Source organism: Cetorhinus maximus, chromosome 16 (assembly GCF_964194155.1).
Source record: "Cetorhinus maximus chromosome 16, sCetMax3.hap1.1, whole genome shotgun sequence".
Classification (NCBI taxonomy): domain Eukaryota; kingdom Metazoa; phylum Chordata; class Chondrichthyes; order Lamniformes; family Cetorhinidae; genus Cetorhinus; species Cetorhinus maximus.
Genome location: NC_135894.1, coordinates 43,687,195 through 43,710,042, shown reverse-complemented (window position 1 = coordinate 43,710,042; position 22,848 = coordinate 43,687,195). Strand labels below are relative to the sequence as shown.

At 42.1% G+C, this 22,848-nt stretch overlaps 1 protein-coding gene across 1 annotated transcript in view; it reads left to right on the top strand.

The window, feature by feature from the left end:
• epha6 (eph receptor A6) overlaps positions 1-22,848 on the top strand; it is an 832,733-nt gene that overhangs the window by 670,948 nt on the left and 138,937 nt on the right. Inside the window, exons 6-7 of the mRNA XM_078559784.1 lie at positions 4,363-4,487; positions 8,786-8,948. Coding sequence (XP_078415910.1) covers positions 4,363-4,487; positions 8,786-8,948 — 288 coding nt within the window. The remainder of the gene's footprint in view (positions 1-4,362; positions 4,488-8,785; positions 8,949-22,848) is intronic.

Here is a 22,848-nt window from a genome sequence, read left to right as displayed (position 1 = left end):
AAACATACTTGACTTCACCCTCATGAATCAGGGGGAAAACTCTCAGCTGGTTGGACTCATACATAGCAGAAAGGAAGATGGTTGTGGTTGTTAGAGGTCAGTCATCTCAGTCCCGGAACATCCCTGCAGGGGTTTTTCAGGGTAGTGTCTCGGCCCAACCATCTTCAGCTGCTTCATCAATGACCTTCCTTCCATTATAAGGTCAGAAGTGGGGATGTTCGCAGATGATTACACAATGTTCAGCACCAATCACAACTCCTCAGATACTGAAGCAGTCCATGTCCAAATGCAGCAAGACCTGGACAATATCCAGGCTTGGGCTGACAAGTGGCAAGTAACATTCACGCCACACAAGTGCCAGGCAATGACCACCTCCAACAAGACAGAATCTAACCATCTCCCCTTGATGTTCAATGGTATTACCATCACTGAATCCCCCACTTTCAACATTCTGGGGGTTATCACTGAACAGAAACTGAACTGGACTAGCCATATAAATACTGAGGCTATAAGAGCAGGTCAGAGGCTAGGAATCATGCAATGAATAACTCACCTCCTGACTCCCCAAAGCCTGTCTACCATCTACAAGACACAAGTCAAGAGTGTGATGGGATACTCTCCACTTGCCTGGATGAGTACAACTTCAAAAACTCTCAAGAAGCTTGGCGCCATCCAGGACAAAGCAGTCCACTTGATTGGCACCTTATCCATAAACATTCATTCCCTCCGCCACCAACGCACAGTAGCAGCAGTGTCTGCCATTTACAATATACACTGCAGGAATTCACCAAGGTGCCTTAGGCAGCATCTTCCAAACCCATCACCACTATCATCTAGTAGGGCAAGGGCGGCAGATGTATAGGAACACCACCACCTGGAAGTTACCCTTCAAGCGACACACCAACCTGATTTGGAAATATATTGCCATTCCTTCACTGTCACTGGGTCAAAATCTTGGAACCCCCTCCCTAACAGCACCGTGGGTGTAACTACAACACATGGACTGCAGCGGTTGAAGAAGGCAGCTCACCACCACCTTCTCAAAGGCAATTAGGGATGGGCAATAAATGTTGGCCTAGCCAGCGAGGCTCACGTCCCATGAATGCATTAAAAAATTCCCACACACACAACTCCTCCTCCACACTATATAAATGCCCCCCACCCCAGCCGCGCGCGTGCACGCACACACAGACACACACAGACACATACACACCTCCCCTACACTGTATCAATCCCACACACACACCACCTCCCCTCCACTGTGTCAATCCCACACACACACACCTCCTCCCCTACACTATGTCAATCCCACACACATACCTCCTCCCCTACACTGTGTCAATCCCACTCGCACACCCTCCCCTACACTGTGTCAATCCCACACACACCTCCTCCCCTACACTGTATCAATCTCCCACTCGCACACCCTCCCCTACACTGTATCAATCCTACACGCACCTCCTCCCCTACACCGTAAAAATCCCACACACACACCTCCTCCCCTATCCTGTATCAATCCCATACACACACCTCCTCCCCTCCACTGTATCAGTGACATCCAAATGCTCCACTTCTTTACTGCATCATGCTTCACATCGATGCCTCGACTCACCTTCTGCCATCAAAAGCACAAACTCAGTGTCCATTATGTTCGTGGTTTTTCATTCTAAATATTCAGCCGGCAGATATTATTGAACAGCCATAATATTAAAGAAAAGATACCTAGTATTGAGCGTGCTAAAATGAATAAACCTCAGCATGATTTTTCCTGCAAAATTGCTGTTTACTAGCTCCTGCCTAAATCAGCTGTTGCTGAGAATGAAGGATTGCAAATGCCTGACAGAGCCATGTGTTTCCAGAAATGGTACATCATTAGATTTGTCTCAGCACAGCACAAGAAGTTTAAACCCTTTGCTGATGTTTATCAGCCAAGACTGACAGGAAACAGTGGGCTCAAATAATTTCAAGTTGAGGATTAGCAAGTAAGTAACATTGCTGTCCAGATAATGTCCCTCTATCCACAGTTTTATAGCCATTATGTCTGATTGCTAGTCAGGGCATTCTGACATGCTTCCTCTTCAGCTACTGTTGGAAAATTTTAAGCAGATTTTCTTCAGCAAATGCTGACATGCACATAACACCTCAAAGCTACTGATTGTTTGCATCATGTTTGTTATGTATGCTCTAGCAATACAGAGTGTGCTGATCGAATGATACAGCTCAGAAGGAGGCCATTGTGCCTGTGCCAGCTCTTTGGTAAAGCTATCTGATTAGTTCCACTTCTCTACTTTTTGACCAGAGCCCTGTCAGTCTTTCCCTTTAAGCATTTATCCAATTTTCTTTTGAATATTACCATTGATTCTGTTTCCACCGCTCTTCTCGGCAGTGCCTTCCAGATCACAACAACTCGCTATGTAAAAATGTTTTCCCGTACTCTAGTCACCTAAAATCTATGTCCTCAGGTTACCAACTCCTCAGCTGCTGGGAACAGTTTCTCCCTATTGACTTAATCAAAATCATTCATGATTTTGAACACATCTATCAAATATCCTCTTAACATTCTCTCTACAACAACCCAGGCTTCTCCAGTTTCTCCGCATAATTGAAGACTCACATCCCTCATACCATTCTAGTCAATTTCTTCTCTGCCCTCTGCATTGCCTTGAAATCCTTCCTAAAGTGTGTTACCCAGAATTGAATACAATATGCTAGTTAAGGCCTAGTCAGTGTTATGTAAAAGTTTATCATGGATAACCATTATTATCCATGGATTATCCATGGATTATTAACCATGGATTATCATGCATATTATTTGGATTCTATTTAGCTATAAATAAAGCCCAGGATGCCATATGCTTTTTTTAACAGCCTTCTCAACTCACCTTGTCACTTTCAAAGATTTGCGTACATGCACCCCAGGTCTGACTGTTCCTGCACCTGTTTAAAATTGTACCATTTAGTTTATATCACTTCTCCTCATTTTCTGATTCAATACTGGTAACATATGCTACCCTGTAACATAGGTAGCTCACCACAGTGACTGACAAGCAATCTCAGTTGTCTTGATCAACCGTTTTGAAGTTCTGCTTTTCATTAAAGCTGCCCTGAATATCTTAGGGTTTCTCTATATAAAAATTGTGAAGAACCATATACTAAATAAAATGTATAACTCTGACTTGGTAACTAATGCAGGAACATTGGCATTCCACTCAGAGGTGGGTTTGAATGCGCATCCTGACTGCCTTGAGAACTTGGTTCCCCTCAATGGGCAAGTTTTGGTGTCTCATAATCTCAGAAGCACAAACATTCGATCTCTGTTGGGGAAGAAAGGTTAGAGGAACATCTATCAGAAACAGTCATATTACACCTCCTATTAGCTATTCATTGTGACATAGAATGCACAGGTGTCAACGACCCCAGTGTTCAGAATGTCTTCTCCTCCAGGTTTATAGAAGATGGGATGGCAGTAGGGATGCACAAAAAAGTGAGGTGAAATTATTTCTAAAAAATTCAGTGTTTATGGTATTGGACTAGTAATTCAGGCAGCATGTTCAAATCCCATCATACCAGATTGAGAATCAGGATTCAGTTTTGTAAACTGGGGATGCTGGTACAAGTAAAAGGAAGCATGAAACTACTTGATTGTTGTATAAGCCCATCTGGTTCACTAATGTCCTTTTGAGGAAGGGGACCTGTTGTTCTTACGAAGTCTGGCCTTTGTGTGATTCTAGTCCCACACCAGTGTGGTTACCTCTTAGTTGCCCTAGAAACCCAGCAAGCCACTCAGTTGTATCAAATCACGACCAGCAGTTTAAGAAGAAGGGCCACCACCACTCTCTCAGGGCAATTAATAATGGGCAATAAACTGTTGTCCTTTTCAGCATCATCCAAGATCCAAAAGTGATTTCTTAAATTACAGAATGGGTGGTGTAAATGTTCAGTATTACTATGGAGGTTTGCTGTGTTTTGGAAATAATTGTGGTAGTATGTTTCTGATAGCTGCACACCAAGCCTATATTAGAAAAAAACAAATGTTGGTGTTTGTGCTTCCTATTAAGCACATCAAGTAAAATAGAGGCCCGTTGGAATTTCTGCAGTTTGTGACCAGTTGTCAATAAGCTACTTAGATCCATTGAAGAAACTAGAGTCAGGGGTTATTGGTCAAGTACAGAAGGCAGTGAAGTTCAGCAACGGTGGTAACAGAAGAGACTGAGGGTGTCCACCTGTGAAATTGAAATAACCACAATAGCATGTTGCATTATAGCACTTTTGACAACTGCTGCTAAACTGATCCAAAAGCCAAAGTTTCACTTGAGCTGGTTTTCCCTATGAATATTTTTACAGAACCTTTTGTCCTTTCAGCTCCCTCTCTGATTGGGTTTCTGAGGAAAGATTGGGCATCCCAGAACAGTATTGGTCTGTCATGGCAGGAGCCTGAGCATCCAAATGGAATCATTCTGGACTACGAGATAAAGTACTATGAAAAAGTAAGGATCCATTGAAAATGTCACTGTACAGAATACTTAGTTCCTGAGACATTACACGCTTACAAAATTGACAACCTCATGATGAAGCCTTATAAAGTTTCAAGAGCAGGGTAATAATTTTGCACAGTATTTTTAAATGAATTGAAATATTAGCTTCCCCATTAACATTCTAAATGATGACTACAGAAGGAAATGAAACATAAATAACTGTGCCTGGTTTTCTGTCGATGTGATTGGATGCCCCAATGCAGGTTGTTGCCAGCGATAAATTCAATATTAAATCACAACATAAAGGTGGATTGTTCCCATTTGTGCTCCTGCTGTTAACTTTAGGATTTTATCAAAGCTTCAGAAAGTAAAATTTCACCCACAATTATGAAGTTAAGTTTAGCAGTCTGTGCTTTCAGTGGAGAACCATGTTTACTGAGGGTGTGGATTGAAGATCAAGTTACTGCACAGTAATTTCATCTCCAAGCTATCAGTCTTGGCTTGGAGATGGCCTGATGGCCATATCAAGTTTAGATACCTTCACAATAGAGGGTAGCTGGGAGCTGGGAATCGTTAAAAGACAATAATCTAATTGGAGGAGCCAGGAGATAAACACAAATGATGTCATCACAATCAAGCATGCAGCAGTTTCTATCCATTAATGGACAGCGAGATATACAATTCCCTGCTAGCTACTATTTTTTGAAGTGTTTTAACTTCATTTGGATTAAATTCAAATCTGCTTTGAGTTGGAAGCAGCTGGCAGCAGCAGATATCAGCAAGCAGTGTGCCACAAATGCACGATATCACCCAATTTAAAAGATTAGCAACTGGAATGTCAATGTGTATAATTAAAAATGTTTGAAATCTATCCATCACACATTGTCTGCTTCCATGCTCTCCCCTTCGTAAACTTGAGACCATCCAGAACTCTGCTGCCCATGTACTAATTTGCACCAAGTCCTGTTCACTCATCACCGCTGTGCTCACTGACCTACATTGGCACCTGTTCAAGCAATGCCTCAATTTTAAAATTCTTATCCTTGTTTTCAAATCCCTCCATGGCCTCGCCCCTCTCTATCTTGATAATCTTCTCCAGCTGAGACACCTGCACTCTCCTAATTCTGAGCTCTTGAGCATCCCTGATTTTCACCACTCCACCATTGGTAGCTGTGCCTTCAACTGCCAAAGCCCTACGCTCCACCACCCCAAAAAAAACCCTCTCTACCCCTCTTTATTCCCTGTGAAGTGTTTTGGGATGTTTTATTACTTTAAAGCTTTAAAGGTGCTATATAAATGCAAGTTGTTATTGTTGTACACATGTAAATTTGTGTCACAGTTTAAAAAACTCAAAAAGAGAAAGAAAGCCATTGCCTGTTACATTCTGAATGCAGAATGCCTTCAAATTGACTTAAGTAGTCATATTGAAAATTGATATATGAAAAGGAAAGCTGGTATGGCTATTAATTGATCCAAGTATCTGGAAAAATAGGGGGCTGGTTAGCTCAATTGGCTAGATGGCTGGCATGTGATTCAGAATAAGGCCAAAAGTACAGGTTTGATTCCTGTTCTGGCTGAGGTGATCTTGGGACCTGCCACTTTGCCTTGCATGAGAGTGGAAAGCAATGGCAAACCACCACTGGCCAAAACTACCAAGAAAACAGCTTAGGATGAGCATCAGTGGACAATGAGTCAAGGACCTGCCTTCAGGCAGGACACACATGACATGACATCTGGCAAAGCATAAGTTGTACAAAATTGACTAAGAAAAGACCCAGGAATTATATGTTGTGGCATTAAAAGAGACCGACTAGATTATAACTTGCTGCACATTGCGACAGAACGGTGTAATGTCCCTATTCTTTAATATTATTTATCGGCCTGTTGACCATGAGCACTACAACAGGAGAGCCTCTACTATGGTTTAAGTCAATGACATCTGTTGTGCTTTACCCATCAAAGTTTAAAGTAATAAATGTATCAAAAAAGAGAAGGAAAGTTATCCACTGCCTGAAACTCAATTCACAGCACGTGCCAATCCATATCCTACCCTCAACAACAATTAACATCTAATTAGGTCTTACATATGCAGAAATTAGATCCTGTGGACTGAAAGTGACAGGACTAGTTAAACACCTTCTTACCAACAGAATAATACATCAGAGATTTGTTATGGTGCAGAAGGAGGCCATTCAGCCCATCATGTCTGCACTGTCTCTCTGATTGAGCATTATGACTCAGTGCCATTCTCCTGCCTTTTCCCTGTAATCCTGCACATTGCTTCTATTTAAATAATCATCTAATGCTCTCTTGCATGCCTTAATTGAACCTGCCTCTGCCACACTTCCAGGCAGTGCATTCCAGGCCCAAACCACTCGCTTTGTGAAAAAGCTTTTCTCACATCTCATTTGCTTCTTTTGCAAATCTTTTTAAATATTGTGCATTACATGCAGAGTTCTGGTCATTATAAAACAACATATCATCCAACTTAGCACGAACAACACCAAGGGAAGTCTGCCAGGAATAAAACAACCTATCAGACATAGAATGCTCCTGTTCATCACTCTATCACAGAGAATAGTTGAAGGTTGCAATTAAAATAATGTTCATCATTGGGTTGGTTGTTCTAATTCATTCAAAATTCAGTCTCCTGTTCACAATTTTTCCAACCTCTAACCATATAAAACTAGAAAAAAAAGTCTTATGGTCTGAACCCAAATTCCTCCCAAGATTACCAGCAAAGCAGATAACATGCACACAAAGCCCTCTAATTCACCAATAGTTGGCCAGCTCAAGCATGCAGAACACCAGGAAAATAGACACTTTTGGGACAGAGTCCTTCTTGAGATGTTATGAAATTAACTACATCCATTATGTAACTACAAGGCCCCATTGAAATAAAACAGAACAAATATTGAAAATTGAAAAATCAGCTACCCCTTACTCTATTCCAGCTGTGGGTATTCTTGGAGCCACAAAGAAGGAAAATATAGCATATCCATTGGCACTTGGTGGTCAGAATAGACAAATGAAAAATATCCAGCAATCTCATTTTGTGTCATTTCTCTTAAATCTCAGTGCAGCTGGCGGGATACACTTCAACTGCAACAGCTCAACTCTGGTTACAGGATTATTCTCACTGAATCTATGACAATAGCTATAGAGGAATGAAGTCAAGGTTTAATGTAGTCTTAAGCTTCAAATGATGCTTAAGATCTGCAATTGGCTTCCAGTCTCATCACTTACTCCCAACTGCTTCTTATTTTACAACAAGAGAAGTCTGAAGTTGCTGTTGAACATCCACACTGGACAGTCAAAACAACATATCTTTCGTAGATACAAAATACGTGTGATAGGCAAAATACTTACACAAGTTCTGTAATGACTAGTCAAGTTGAAGATCAACCATGTTCTTATTGAATGGTGGAGCAGGCTCGAGGGGCTTTATGACTGTCACCTGCTCCTATTCTTATGCCCTGGATGGCTAATTTTGAAAGGACCTTTAGTGAAACATATTACTGCATTTCTGTCTCACTAAATTAAATAACAAAACCTGTTTGTCTTTTTGCAAAATCTATTTCTTTTATTCGTTATTATGACCAATTCAGATATTAAAGACCATTGATATTTTATCAGAAGCGATTAAAAATAGTTGTAGATTCCATTTAAATTAATTAATGTTGGCAACTGGATTGCATATTGGATTTGAACAGCATTCCACGTTCCTGTAACTTGAATTTGAACTTACCTCACACAGATGAGATTACTGTCTTCTCTCCCTGATGGACATGGATTCTAAGGTTAAAAAAAAAACTGTTCATCATCTGCATATTTTTACCTGTGAGAATCTACAGTACAAAGCTGCAGACAATTTAGCATTAAATTAAATTCACTAAATTGTCATTATCACTAAGAGAGGACCCAAGGGTGACAGGTTTTTCTGAGGCTTTTTCAAGGCAGATTGGGAAAAATTTCTGGTTTTGCAACTTTACTAGACCTCGTACAAAGAAAAACACTTTCCCTCACTGCTGAGAATATACAGAAGGTGCTTTATGTCTATTCCGTGTTATAACTGGAATTGATGGCTACTGACAGTGGAAAACAATTTGGTCTATTCCCCAGTGCTGACATTCCTAATCTTAAGGAACAGAAAATGCATTCAAAGAAATTTACGCGAAAACAATACAAATGTGTTTACATTTCTGTGGATTGGGAAGAGGTGAGGACTGACATCTTAGACTTGTGCAGCCATTTAATCAGTAGCGGGTTTTATTTTGATCTTCATGTAATTTGTCCTTAATTTCATGCAGGAACATGAACAACTCAGCTACTCCTCTACAAGGTCCAAATCTTCCAGTGTAATCATTAATGGACTGAAGCATGCTACGAAATATGTATTTCAGATCCGTGCCCGGACTGCAGCTGGATATGGCAGTTACAGTCAGAAGTTTGAGTTTGAAACCGGAGATGAATGTAGGTTTATCTGGATTGTTGCCCATAACTTTTCACTTATGTTTTCTTTAACATTTGGAAACATTGTTACATGCTTGCTTTGGTCTTCTTCATAGTACAACTGTATTTTTTTTTTACAATCTATAAACTGATAAACTATAAGATTAGCAAAACCTTATTGCTCCTTTTTGAGATAATTCATTATTACCTAACAGCTTTTCCCATAACGTGCTATGACAACATATCATGTTTAATGTCCATGTTACATGCTTAACAGATTGAAAACAAATCTTATTTTTCTGATTGCTTCAAAACCTATACGTACATCACTAGCAGATTACAATCATCAAATTGGTGTCCAGATATTAGCAACTAAGATGTTGCTTCTTTTTCATTCCTGAATTCTAGCTAAAATTTCATAGTTAATTCAACTAATCATTTGCTACATAACTTACCTCTGAATTCAGATTCATTAAAAAAATGACATACTCAAACATATCAAGTTATAAGGATAGCACATTGCAATCGACTTATATTGCACAAACAAAATGATAGCGAATCTTACAATTGCCATACACAATGTCATTTGGCACTTTATCGCTTCGTGTTTTGCTAAATTGCATTCCTTTTCTTTAATAGGCTGGTTAAAGGGAAAGCATTTCTCCTTAACTGTTGCACTTGTGTGCCAGTAAAAGTGTGTAATGTGAGAGAGGTTGGCAACTGTAGTTTGTTCCCGAATGCCCCTTTTGTAAGGTGATGGAACTGAAGTTTTGCTACTTGCCGTCTGATTTGTCGGCTGTCTTCCCTTTAGAATCTGATACAAACTGAAGCAGTCGAAAAAGGAAGCTTTCCTATTAAGTTGCATTTTCTCTCATGAACTGGTCCATCAAAACCTGAAAATTAAGCAAAAATGGTTGAGAAATTGTGCTTGTTAGAATGTGCTTTTGGATGCGGCGAGTGCCCTTAGAGCTCCAAAATGGTATCTGTGGCGCACGCACATGCACACTTGTGCTGCAACTCCCACCTGACCCCATATTGATGCAAACATTAGTGAGTGTGCACTGAATGTCTGCCAGAAGGTTTCAGAGTAGGCAGACCATGATGTCAATCATGAGGCAGCAGTGTTAAGTTGGAGCACAATGCACCAGCCAATGCCCTCTCTTAACCTTGAGTTCAGCAGCAAGAAGGACACCGATTGGTATTATTTAAAAGGAATAATTGACTACTTTCAGGTTAGTTACTGATTGATTTCTTCTGGTTGTTGTTGCTATTCTATGAGTGTTTGGTGCTTTTTATAGTTGTGTCAAGTTGCAAAGGTCTACAGGGAGTGTTGTGGCAGGAGCTGAAGGATTTTTGCTGACTTCAAGACTTCTGCACAAGCTAGGTGCTCCCAAATGTGGCACTTTTTTAGGCATTCCCTTTGAACTATAGGCCGAAAAGGAGAATAGAGGTCACATCACAAAGAGAAGGACAAACTGCTGGAAGAGGAAGGAGAAAGAAGGGAAAAAGGACCTTGAGCAAGAGGCCATACTGGCCCAGGGCGTTCACCTGAACCTCCGCAAGGAACAGAGTGTCAGATGTGTGCACTTCAGTAAGGATTTTGTCACTGAAATCTGCCACCTGCTGTAGCAACAACTATAGCAGCAGGGCAAGGTCTGAACTGCCAATGACCATGGCAATACATCTGGCTCCTTCCAAGTTGGAGCTGGAGACATTTGGAACATCCCATAGTTTGTCATTGACTGTTGCATAACGGAGGTGACTGGGGTTCTCGATTCATTTAGAACTAATTACATTTCATTCTCTCTTGCCAGCAAGAAGTAAGCAGAGCAAGCACATAGCTTTGCTAGGATTGCAGGGTCTCTGTGAAAGAGGGTGCCATTGACTGCATGCGTATTGCTTTACAGGCTCTGAATGTCAACTCTGCCCTATACCAAAACGAAAAAGAATTCTACCACTCAATGTTCAGTTGATGTGTGAACAAAGGCAGCAGAACACACAGGTCAAAGCTTGGTATCCTAGCAGTAGTCAATGTTTCGTCATTCTGCAGCAATCTGCTGTGCTAGCTGCATTTGAGACACACAGCAAACTAGAGTCGCTATTGGGTGACTAGCGCGATCTGCTGATGAATCCAAACTGCAATCTATGCACAAGCATGCAGCATGCATACAGTGGAAGCCCTGCTGCCACATAAAAAGTTATAGAGCAGACATTACCATGGTAAACATTGTTCTGCTGTATAGACCGCTCTGGTCTGAGGAGCTTTGTCACTTTCCCTGTCACTGATCATCAAAACATTCACTTGGCCAAAATAAAAGCCACCAAAAAATAAACATCCCAAACCAAATTTCTAAATCAAATCATGCCATTTTTCATACAAAAGTCAACTAATAACACTTGTACATTCCATTAGTGCCTCTCTTCTATATGTTGGCTTCCTACAACATGAAAAGAAATCCAACACTGCATGTTTAAAACTTTATTCTTATTGTTATTGTTTAAAATGGATTTTCTGCTGAACCAAAAAGGCTGGCAGCTACAAGTCACATGATCAAAGGGCCTTTGTTCTGGAAGCCACCACCAGGAGTTACAAGAGTAAAATAATTCTTCATTCAAACTGTGGAATCTCACACCTCATGTACAGACTCCTTGTAATCAACAAACGCAGAGGAAGTGCCAACAAACTGGCTCCCCACAGTTGGAGCTATCACAAAAGAGAGAGATTGAAACTCATTATACTGGAAGAGATGCAAATAACTACCTGTCTCTTTTCTAAGGAGGAACAATGGAGTCCTGGCCATAAGCACAGAAACTGATTGTTAAGATGCAATTAACCATTAATTTGACTCAAGCCTCTGGTTTTCTGGGCAGTTTTAACATTACATCTTCAGTCTCACAAGCAGTCTGCTGTTTAACGTCCAACTGGTGAACCACTAAGAAGCAGCCCACCAGACAGAACAAAAGCCTGCTCCTCAAGCCTGTCTCTGCTGGAAGGTTTCCAACCATCGCCTGCAGAACCGACCCGGTCTCTGTGTACCTACTTCATCTTGCGATACCAGCACCAATTGTAAAGCAAATTCTAAAACTCCAGTCTTCAGCCAGCTGAACACGAATTCTTACGTGAAAGAATTCCTCATTGGATTCTCGTTCCAGACTCCGGAAATCATGTGAACTGATATCCATTTCTGCGGTTCTTGTACTGTTACTATCCATAGTTGTTAAACTCCTTTTTCTATCCCCTCCCCCCACTTTAGTGTGTGAGTGTGTCTGTCTGTCTGTCTGTCCTCCTCCCGCAGAGTTTTGAATTTGAAATAAACTAACCTTCTGAGTTAATCATAATGTGAGTTTGCTGTGGGTTATTGATAAATTAGATCCCACAAACCAAGGGTTTGAAAAAAGACAACACTGCCTACTTTAAAAATAATTTAAAACACCTCCTGCTTACAGACAGATGGTGAGAGGAATTAAGTATGGTTTGCCTGTCTCTCTCCTGTCTGTAACACATATGCCTTTGCCTGTACTTGTGCTTCTACACAGTTACCCCAGTGGCTACAGCATGGCTGGTGAAAGGCTGCTAACTTTCAGTGGGGGAGGAAATGGGAGATGGCCTTGGAGCATGTACTTGAGCAGATCTGTGCTTAGAAGGTCTGGATGCAGACTGCACCAACTCCACATGGGCTAGCAGGCTGTTGGGCAACAGCAAGGGTACTGGTGGAGTGACACTGGTGGGAGGGTGAATGCTGTCTGCCTGAGGGTGGACAGCAGGTTCATGCTCCACAGAGCCACTGCCATGTCCCCCGGCTATCTCAACATTCCCAGTAATGTAATGGGGTCAGATTTCCGAATTGCTGTTAGACCATGCACGTTCCTTTACACACTGTAATCCATAGTCACGATGGCAGCAGTCTGGCAAACGCAGCATGCAAACATTTTGTGGCTGCTGTTTGTGCTGCACTGTAATCTGTGACATCAGTCACCAGAAACTGTTGGGTCCACAAGCGTTCGAAGCAAATTAGTCACCACTTCATGCTTGTTAGGATGGCTATGTGCACATCCTTGTGTAAACTTATTGCTGGATTCCCCCATGCCCCTTCACACTGACTGCAGGCTTCCCAATGCACCAAGCATTTCATTGTGCATACACACTTCTGTAACCTACCTCATTGAAGTCCTCATCTAAGTCCTCTGCAACATCACTTCTGATAAAAGGTCATTAACCTGCAAGGTTAACTCTGTTTCTCTCTCCAAAGATTCTGCCTGCCCTGCTGAGTAATTCCAGCATTTCCTGTTTTTATTTCAGATTTCCAGTTTCTGCAGTATTTTGCTTTTGTGCCACTCCACCAGTGCCCTTGCTTTTGCCCATCAGCCTGCTAGCCCATGTGGAGTTGGTGCAGTCTGCAGCCAGACCTTCTAGGTGTACACTAACTCCATCTGCAGCTTATAAATTATAAGAGAGTGTGATGAAGGGGAAGTGGGATGTGAGAAGAGGGATAATGAGAATACCAATATCGTCAATGGGTTCAGCCTCACCACTGGCCTTGCCCTCAGAGATATATATGCCAATAATGGTCAACACCATCTCCTCCATGGAACTTAGAACATGTAGGCATGCCACTGAATCCAGGTCTTTGGGGCTTGACTCCTGGCTATGAGCTCCACAGCTCTCTGCTCCCACTGCCCTTTGACCATGTGTCTGCAAGGCCTCAGCCTCTTGTCTCTCTGAGAATACAAGACCTCTCTCCTCCTTTTCACCTTCTCTACCAAGATCTTCAGTGCAGTGTTTAAAAACCTTCGAGCCCTGGCTTTCTCCTGTTGTGCCATTCTTCACTCTTTCCCAGGCCAGATTCCATATGACCATGACTCCTAATGCCTGTTCCAACTATAATGCACCTCCCCTTAAAGAAATGCAGTGCAGGCTTGCTTTAAGGTGGTGCTGGCTATTCGCAATATTGGCCATTGCTAATGCATCCAACTAATGGACAGCGCTGTTATTGCTGGCTGAACATAGAGATTATTAAAATGTGCAGGCAGCACAAAGTTGAAGTATCCAGCTTAACCCCCAAAAGTGAGAAAATAGAAAAAAAAGCCCAAGTACTTAATATGTATAGAAAGGACATGTAGTTTTCCTTTGATTAAAATTCATATAAATATGTGTATATACTAAAATTAGGTGTTAAAGTCCAAAGTGAAGTGGATTATAATCTGAAGCCCTTGTGGGGCTATTCCAGATCAAGAGCATTTCTCTAATAATTACTCTCACTCAAGTTCAAGGTAGCCAACTCTTTCAGTCACTTGTTTTAGTCTCAAGGAGAGGAATCAGTAAAAAATATAACCTTCCAACGGATAGCCATCTTTAAGTAGCACCAGCGAGGTTATAACTATCCTGGATATTATAAGGGTCCTTGGTCTCTTTTCAGTAATGTATCTCCCCACCAAGGAATATACAAAGAGGGGTCCTTGGAGTTGTAAACAGGATACAACACGATTACATTGCAGTGCTTATTAAAGAACCAGACATGCAACATACTTGAAGAGGCTAAATACATCACAACCTTAAAGATTATGAAAAGATGGAAAACATAGTCTTAGTTTGAATATAGAATCCAAAAGTTAAACCTCTACAATATCAAAGTATCTTAGAATATCCATCAAAATCTAAAGTAAGGTGTTACCTTAAATCCCCAAATAGCAAGCTGCCTGCTTAGCAAGACATTTCTCCACAATTAGGGACAAAATTTTACGTCCCGCGGGCAGGCGCACACCCAACCCAATCAGGTGTGAAATTGCACGAGATGACGTCGGGCAAGCGTCCAATATCCTCGTGCAATATTTCGCTTGGCAGACGCACGCAAAAGTCGGAAGCGCGCCTGCCGACAATTAAGCGGGAAATTCAGCCCATAACGGCGCAATTGTCTGCGATTCTTCATGGCCCATCCAACGCTACGGTTGGCGGACAGGCAAATCGAGCAGGCGGCTTTTACATTCTTCATCAAACCTCACCCAAGGGCGGGATGAAATTTCCATTCGGAAATAAAATTAAAATAAATATCTGGGGACAGGTAGGCTTTCAGGTGCTTGATTGTGATGCATGGACATTTTTTGCAGCTTTTTACAGCTTTATTTTATCATTTGCAAGTCTTCAGCTCCCTGAGGCAGCCGTTTGCCTTCAAGGAGCTCTCTCGCAGCGCTCACCCATGCCCGCGTTGACATCGTCGCCCGCCCTCTTCCCGTCCCCACCCTGGATGTGCTGAGCTGTTCAGTGTGTGTTTTACGGCCAGCCAGCATGAAATTGTAGTTGGGGGTCCGATTCCTGGCTGCTCCCAGGCCCGCCAATCGCACGCGCCCGATGACCAAAAAATTTAGACCTAAGAGTAGGGGTATCTGACTGCATCTGACACCTTTTACCTTGAGAAGCTTTGAGGATTTCAATGCTTCTCAGTTTTCAATGGTGAAGTTTCTATCTTTATATAGTTTCAAATGTGATTAGCTCATCTTTTGCAAATGTGGGTGTTGCCTCTATGTGTAGGTTTATCCCCCTTTCATTATCCTTATAAGGCTGTATCATTTACTATTATTAGTAAATTATTTAATTGGTAAAAATTCTCATTATAAATTTGTGACCTTTTATCTGGGCAAAAATGTTTGTAATGTCTTAGAGTAACAATTCCTATAACTAATTTATTTGTTTCCTAATTTCATAATCTGTATTTTATAAAAAAGGCTTTTAAACTTTTACAGAGAACGGTTAAAGAATGTTCCCTTTTCTTTTACAATTTAGTCAAAGGCTAAAACTTTCTAGTTATAGTTCACCTTGGGGCTATTACATCTTTTCTCTTGAAAGGGTGATATATAATGTCCATTTCTGTCTTTAACATATTTGATAAGAGTCCACAAGACATCGGTGACACCTAATACCAGGTTCTAACAAATTCTTTCTTCAAATTTTAAAACATTAATGACTCCAGGTTACAGACAAAACTGATATTGATGAATGTAATACCTTTTTAACGTTCCTTTTGCTAAAAACTATATAACCAGGATTATGAGATAGGCAGAACTTAAACATCTTGTTTTTCTTTAATAGTGTGTGCCTGGTACCTATATTTGAAGAAGCTTTTACAAAAATTCTAAAATTATTAGGTAATGAACGTATGTTTTAAGTCGAGGATTAGAGATGTCGCTCCATGTGCAAAGATGTCTGGGTGAAAACATTAATCCTTTCCTGCTTAAATTCATTTGTATTAAGGGAATCTTTATTCCTAAAATGTAATGTCCTAATTATATCTGAATTCTACCTAATTACCTATATTCCACCTAATTATCTATATTCCTTCACAAAAGCAGTACTACATTGTTCGTTAAAGCTTAACATTAATGTTGAATAGCAAATAGCAAATTCTGGAAGAAGCTGAAGTTTTATTACTCCTCGAGTCTGGTGTTAATAACTTGTGGGGAGGCAGTGGCGTAGCTGTATTATCACTGGACTAGTAATTCAAAGACCCAGGGTAATGCTCTGGGGACCTGGATTCAAATCTCTCCATGGTAGATGGTGGAATTTGAATCTAATAAAAATCTGGTGTTAAAAGTCTAATGATGACCATGAAACCGTTGTCGATTGTTGAAAAAAAAACCCAATCTGGTTCACTAATGTCCCTTTAGGGAAGGAAATCTGCCAACCTTCTGGCCTACATGTTGACTCGTAAATGCCTTCTGAAGTGGCCTAGCAAGCCAGTCACTTGTATCCAACCACTAAAAAGGAATGAAACTGGACAGATGACTGATCAAGCAACAGCCTGGCATAGTTATACTCATAGAATCATACCTGACAGATAATGTCCCAGACACCACCATTCTCCAGCGGCACAGCGGTTATACAGGAGGGAGTTGCTCTGGGATTCCTCAACATCGACTCCAGACCCCATGAAGTCTCAGGGCATCAGGTCCAACATGGGCAAGGAAACCGCCTGATGATTACCACGCACCCCCCCACCCCCACAGAATCAGTACTCCTCCATGTTGAACACCACTTGGAGGAAGCATTGAGGGTGGCAAGGGCACAGAATGTACTCGGGCAGGCGACTTCAATGTCCATCAGTAGCACCACCACAGACCAAGCTGGCTGGATCCTAAATGACATAGCTGCTAGACTGGGTCTGTGAGAAAAAGAACAAGAGGGAAAAACATACTTGACCTCATCCTCACCAACCTGCCTGCCACAGACGCATCTGTCTGTGACATTATCGGTAGGAGTGACCACCGCACAGTCCTTGTGCAGAGACGAAGCCCTGTCTCTGCATTGAGGATACCCTCCATCGTGTTGTGTGGCACTACCACTGTGCTAAATGGAATGGATTTTGAGCAGATCTAGCAGCTCAAGACTGGGCATCTATGAGGCACTGTGGGCCATCAGCAGCAGCAGAGTTGTACTCGAACACAATCTGTAACCTCGTGGCCTGACATATCCCCCACTCTACCATTACCACCAAGCCTATAGGGTCCAACATGCTGATATGTAGCTTCTATTCTTGTACCTGTGACATGCTACATGTGACTGTAAATCATTGCTTCATTTCATAGTCTGAAAAAATACAGAGAAGGAAATAAATGTACACAGAGTAGAGGGTATTGTAGTGGTAGCTTTGCTTTATTGTGGTCCATTACAAGTCCAATTATGTAATTTTTCTTGTACTACAAAATCAATAATGCAACTAATATTGTATTATTATTTTAAACACTGGGAAACGTTTTTAAAACATTAAAGGATCTTCTATGGTGTTGCTCACACTAAGGGCAGAATTGTCCCAGATTTGCACTAAGCGTAGTAATGAGCGGGATAAAGGACATTTTACCCGTTGGCCACAATGGCGGATTTTCACACCGTATCATCCCAATCCCGCCGCTTGCATTCCTGGGAAACACGCCGTTTCACTGGCGGGCAGCCTCTGATTCGCCCGCCGTGCCGTCACCTCGCTGCTTCCTCACACCGGGCAGCATATTTAAAGCAAAAACAGAATTACCTGGAAAAACTCAGCAGGTCTGGCAGCATCGGCGGAGAAGAAAAGAGTTGACGTTTCGAGTCCTCATGACCCTTCAGCAGAACACATATTTAAAGTGCAGCTGTGTGCACACCTCTCAGCGTTTCCAGCCCAAGACTGCCGCACAGGAGATTTGGCCCTGAAAGGCAGGATGACTGCAGCCCCCTGATTCAGTGATGCATCCCTAGGATGCCTCCTGGACATCGTTGGAGGCCCGCTATCATGTCCTCTACACCCGCTCTGGCCGCAGGAGGCCCATTAGTCTCACCACTCCAGCTTGGGAGGCGGTGGCAGTGGTGGTCAGTGCCAATGGTGCACACAAGAGGTTGGCCATCCAGTGCAGAAAGAGGATGAATGATCTCATCCATGCTGCCAGGGTAAGGCAGCCATCTCATCACTCCAAACTCACACACTCAGAAGCCCATCGCACATTCATTGGCATCTCACTCACTGCCAGCTCAAGGGACATCACCACTCACAGTCTCACACACACCTTCATATCTCCATCTGGCCTCATCTCCTCTAGAGACTGCCTTCTCAGTCCTCACCATCTTGAGACAACTTTCACAGATCAACATGTACCCTACACACATCCTGGGATAACACCCTTCCCCAGTAATGCCCTAGACCTGAGGCCACTTCTCCCCCTTCCCCAAGCAGCACTAGCCCTGCAGCCATTGAAAAGCCAGCCCTGCCATACGGCTGGGCTGGTAGGTAGAGACCTGCCTGTGAGCAGTCAGGTGTGAGGTCCTCAGACGTAGATGGAGGTTAGACAATGATGCGTGCATGGCAGCAGGATGACAGACATGTGGGTGAAGTTAAGTGAGTTTTGGTATGTTGGAACAGGCAATCCACTTGCTAGAGGCAAGCAGGTGATCAAAGTAATCTAGGCCTCAAGTAAGGGCCATTTTCTGAAAGCGATGCAAGTTTGCCAGTGTGCCGCTTTGTCGGGAGCCTGGCAATGCTTTGGATGCAACTGCTCAGCAGGGGGCTAGAGGGCTAGAAGAGGCTCCTGCAAATGGGCTGGGATCAGGTTGACGTTAGGCTCAAAGGGTGCAGTCACAGCTGAATACATTCTTGTGGAGAGGCTCCCCCTCCACACTGAACACCATCACAGTTCTGGGCCTTGTTTTTCATTGCTCCCTTTGGATCCTTTTGTGAGTGCATCCATTTTGAAGCACCTCCTTAAGTTTCCCCCTTCCTCAGCCATGCTCACCTCCCCCAGTGGGGCAGACTTGCTGGCCATTCCTTTGAGCTCTCCCATTGGCCCACACACACTTATGTTCTGCCTTCCATCCTTAATTGGACTGTGTATGCGGCTATGGTCAATTAGCAGGCCACCAGCTCCTGTAAACTTGCACTGACAGGCATGCTGCCAAGTGGGTTGGCTGAGGACCCACAAATGATCCTGACATCAGGGTCCTAGTGCCCCAAGTAAATTCAGCCCTTATTGGATTGCATCCTCATGTTTAAATGTGTTCCCTTGTTCAAAGGCAGCAACAGTAAAGGATTCAACTGTCTCAGTGTGCAACTTGTTTATGACCAGGTGGAAGCCAACAATGATATATTGAAGTCTTTTTAATGAATCAGAGAGAAACAACTGAGCACACCGGTGGCCTGTTGAATGTATGCTTCAGGTACATTGATTAGTCTGAAAATATCCTGCAATATAATCTCACTGGAGTCTTGAGGACTGTGGTTATGTGCTCTGTGCTGCACAACTTTGCCTTACGAAGAAGACTAATTATGGAGACCATTGAAGAGGAATGCTCATGGGCAGCAAAAAGAACAGCAGCAGTCTGAAGAGGTTGAGAAAGATAACCCAGTACTGGCTGTTAGCTGTTTTCATGTTGTTGATGAACGTTAGTGAGGTTTTACTAATACCACGCTTTCTTGCCTTACTGAAACTTGATGAGGCTTTGCTTCCCTTTGACAGACTTGAGATAGTCGGTATACTTTAACTTCAAACAATTTATTAAAAACTACTTATAAAGGATAGGCACATGGTATTCAGAACACAGTCTACTCTGCATCTAGCTCTCTTGGAGCCTCTCAGTCACCTGGCTACAGATGTCATAGTTATATCATTAATAGCATCATCATCTCATTAACATATTTGGGGGAGATGGTGGTTTAGTGGTAATGTCACCGGACTAGTAATCCAGAAGACCCAAGTTAATACTCTGGGGACATGGGTTCAAATCCCATCATGGCAGCTGGTGGAATTTAAATTCTGGAGTTGAAAGCTAGTCTCAGTAAAGATGATATGGAACTGTCATTGATTGTTGTAAAAACCCATCTAGTTCACTAATGTTCTTTAAAGAAGGAAATCTACCATCCTTACCCAATCTGGCCTACATGTGACTCCAGACCCACAGCAATGTGGTAGACTCTTAACTGCCCTCTGAAATAGCCTAGCAAGCCACTCAGTTTGAGGGCAATTAGGTATGGGCAACAAATGCTGGTTTTGCCAGTGACACATCCTATGAAAAAAAAAGAAAAATCCATTAACCCATTACTCTACATCTGCCCCCAAGTATAATCTCAAACTGTTATTCTTTTATTAAACTATTTACATTTTCCAACATCTGTAAACCTCCTGTACTGTTTACAGTTTCGATTGAACTCCTACCCTTCCCCACATCCAAGTCACTGGCACAAAGAGCTTCAATCTCCAACAGTGTTCTCGGCTCTCTTGGAGGACGTTGTGGACATATGTGGATCACTTGTCTTTTTCCTGGAAGATAAACACATTGGCAGAGTGGGATAGCAGCTTCCTACCACTGTTGGTAACTGGGCTGTGATCTCTATGATAACTTGACTGTAAGAGTTGTGAAACCCATTCAATGAAAGACTGATTCAAGAGAGAAGACTTCAAGACCTGGACAATTATGCCCTCTTGAATAGGAAGAGGACAACCTAACATTCTGTCTGGAATTTTCTGCTCCTTCTTTACATGCTGGGGAAAGACCTGAGAAGATGAAGCACTTCCAATTTCAATGAAGAGTTTCACAGCTGTATCATTCACTGCTGCAGGGACGGTATAAAATATATTCAATATCTGAGATTTAAGTAAGCCTGGGAGATGAGAAGAAGAATGACAAACCTTCAGAAGACACAGCAGGGTATGAAGAAAATATGACTTCCCACTCTTAGGGTACTAGCACTTTTCTGTAGATAGTGCTAACATTTCCAGCATGAAGTTGCTCCGCAGTAGGCAATGGGGTAATGGTTTTGGCCTCCATATTTAAGGAAGGGTATACTTTTGACTCAAAGGCAGTAAAGTAAGGCTTCACTAAATTGGTTCCTGGGATGAGAGCGTTGTCCTACAATGTGAGTTAAATGGGCCTATACTTTCTGGAGTTTAGAAGAATGAGAGGTGATATTATTGAAACAAACGAGATACTGAAGGGGCTTGACAGGGTCGACACTGAGAGGTTGGATGGGAAATCTCGAACACTGGGGCACAGTCTCAGGATAAGGGACCTATCATTTAGGACTAAGATGAGGAGAAATTTCTTCACTCAGAGGTTTATGAATCTTTTGGAATTCTGAACCCTAGAGCGTAGTGAATGGCCCATGTTTGGGTATATTCCAGGCTGGGATAGATTATTGATCTCTCCGGGAATCAAGGGATATATAGGGAGGGTGGGAAAGTAGATTTGAGGCAGAAGATTAGCAATGATTATATTGAATGATGGAGCAGACCTGAGGGGCCATATGGTTTATTCCTGCTCCTCTTTCGTATGTTCTTATAACATATCAACTAAAGTAACCTAGCATTTTACAATTGAAGCAATACTTTAGGCTGGGTATTTGACCAATCCACCATTCTCCATAAAGCTTGGGATTTCAAATAAACTACAAACACAACACAAAAAGGTGAGAATTTAATTTACTGAAAACCATTTACACGGGCACACAAAATCAGGCCCTAAACTATGCAGCACTCTGCAAGTTTATCACAAAGCACTGAAGTGCAAGTCAATGAGATGCATGCCATTTTTGATGAAACTGTTCCAAGTGACAATACTGCCAACCATAATGAGAGAAGCAAACTTTCTTTCATCGCTTGCGTACCAATTCAGTTATCGTTTTGGAACAAATTCCAGCTAAACTTAAGAGCCAACTTGTCTTATGTGCCAATATCATACAGAATGTAATTTATTGCAGCTTCTCCTACAGACTTCAAGTGCATAACAAGCTGTATGACAGGACAAGGCATTGAAACAATTGAAAAATTTCAAATTTTACCATATATTCTGATTGACTCAGAAAAAATATATTGAGATTGATGGTGATGGGTGGTCAGTCTGTCTGAAGTGAAAGCAGATTGAATTTCAGCCATCAGTATGCATCTATTTTTGTGGTTTATTTTGAAATATGCGTATTTTTACTTATTTGAAAAAAACTTTATATTTTGTCTAAGGCCATATTCAGCCATTTTATTAATAAAGATTTCATTATAAATTCCATGGCCATGATTATTTGGATTAAAGTCAGATAGTTATTTTTTTAAAATTCCATTCCAGGACCAATATTAACAAATACCAGTTAAAATTGTAGGGAAAATTTCTTTGCCCGCCCTCCCTCACCTTTCCGCACTCACTCTGAGCTTGAGCAATAGAACTGATGTGTGATGCACTTATTCAGGGTGAGCTGTGGTCAATTTTGGTGCATATGTCATTAACAGGACCCAGGGGCATCCTGGTGCAGGTTGTCCTCCGTCCCCCTCCTCAAAACAACTTGGTGCTAGAAAACTGAAAAAGAGCACAGCTACAGATTTGAGAGATTTGTTGCTCTGGGCTTAATGGGTGGCAAAAGCCGGGAAAGCACAAGGCCTAAAGACCTGGTGGATATCTGGCAACTTCAGGGCTCCTCTTCTG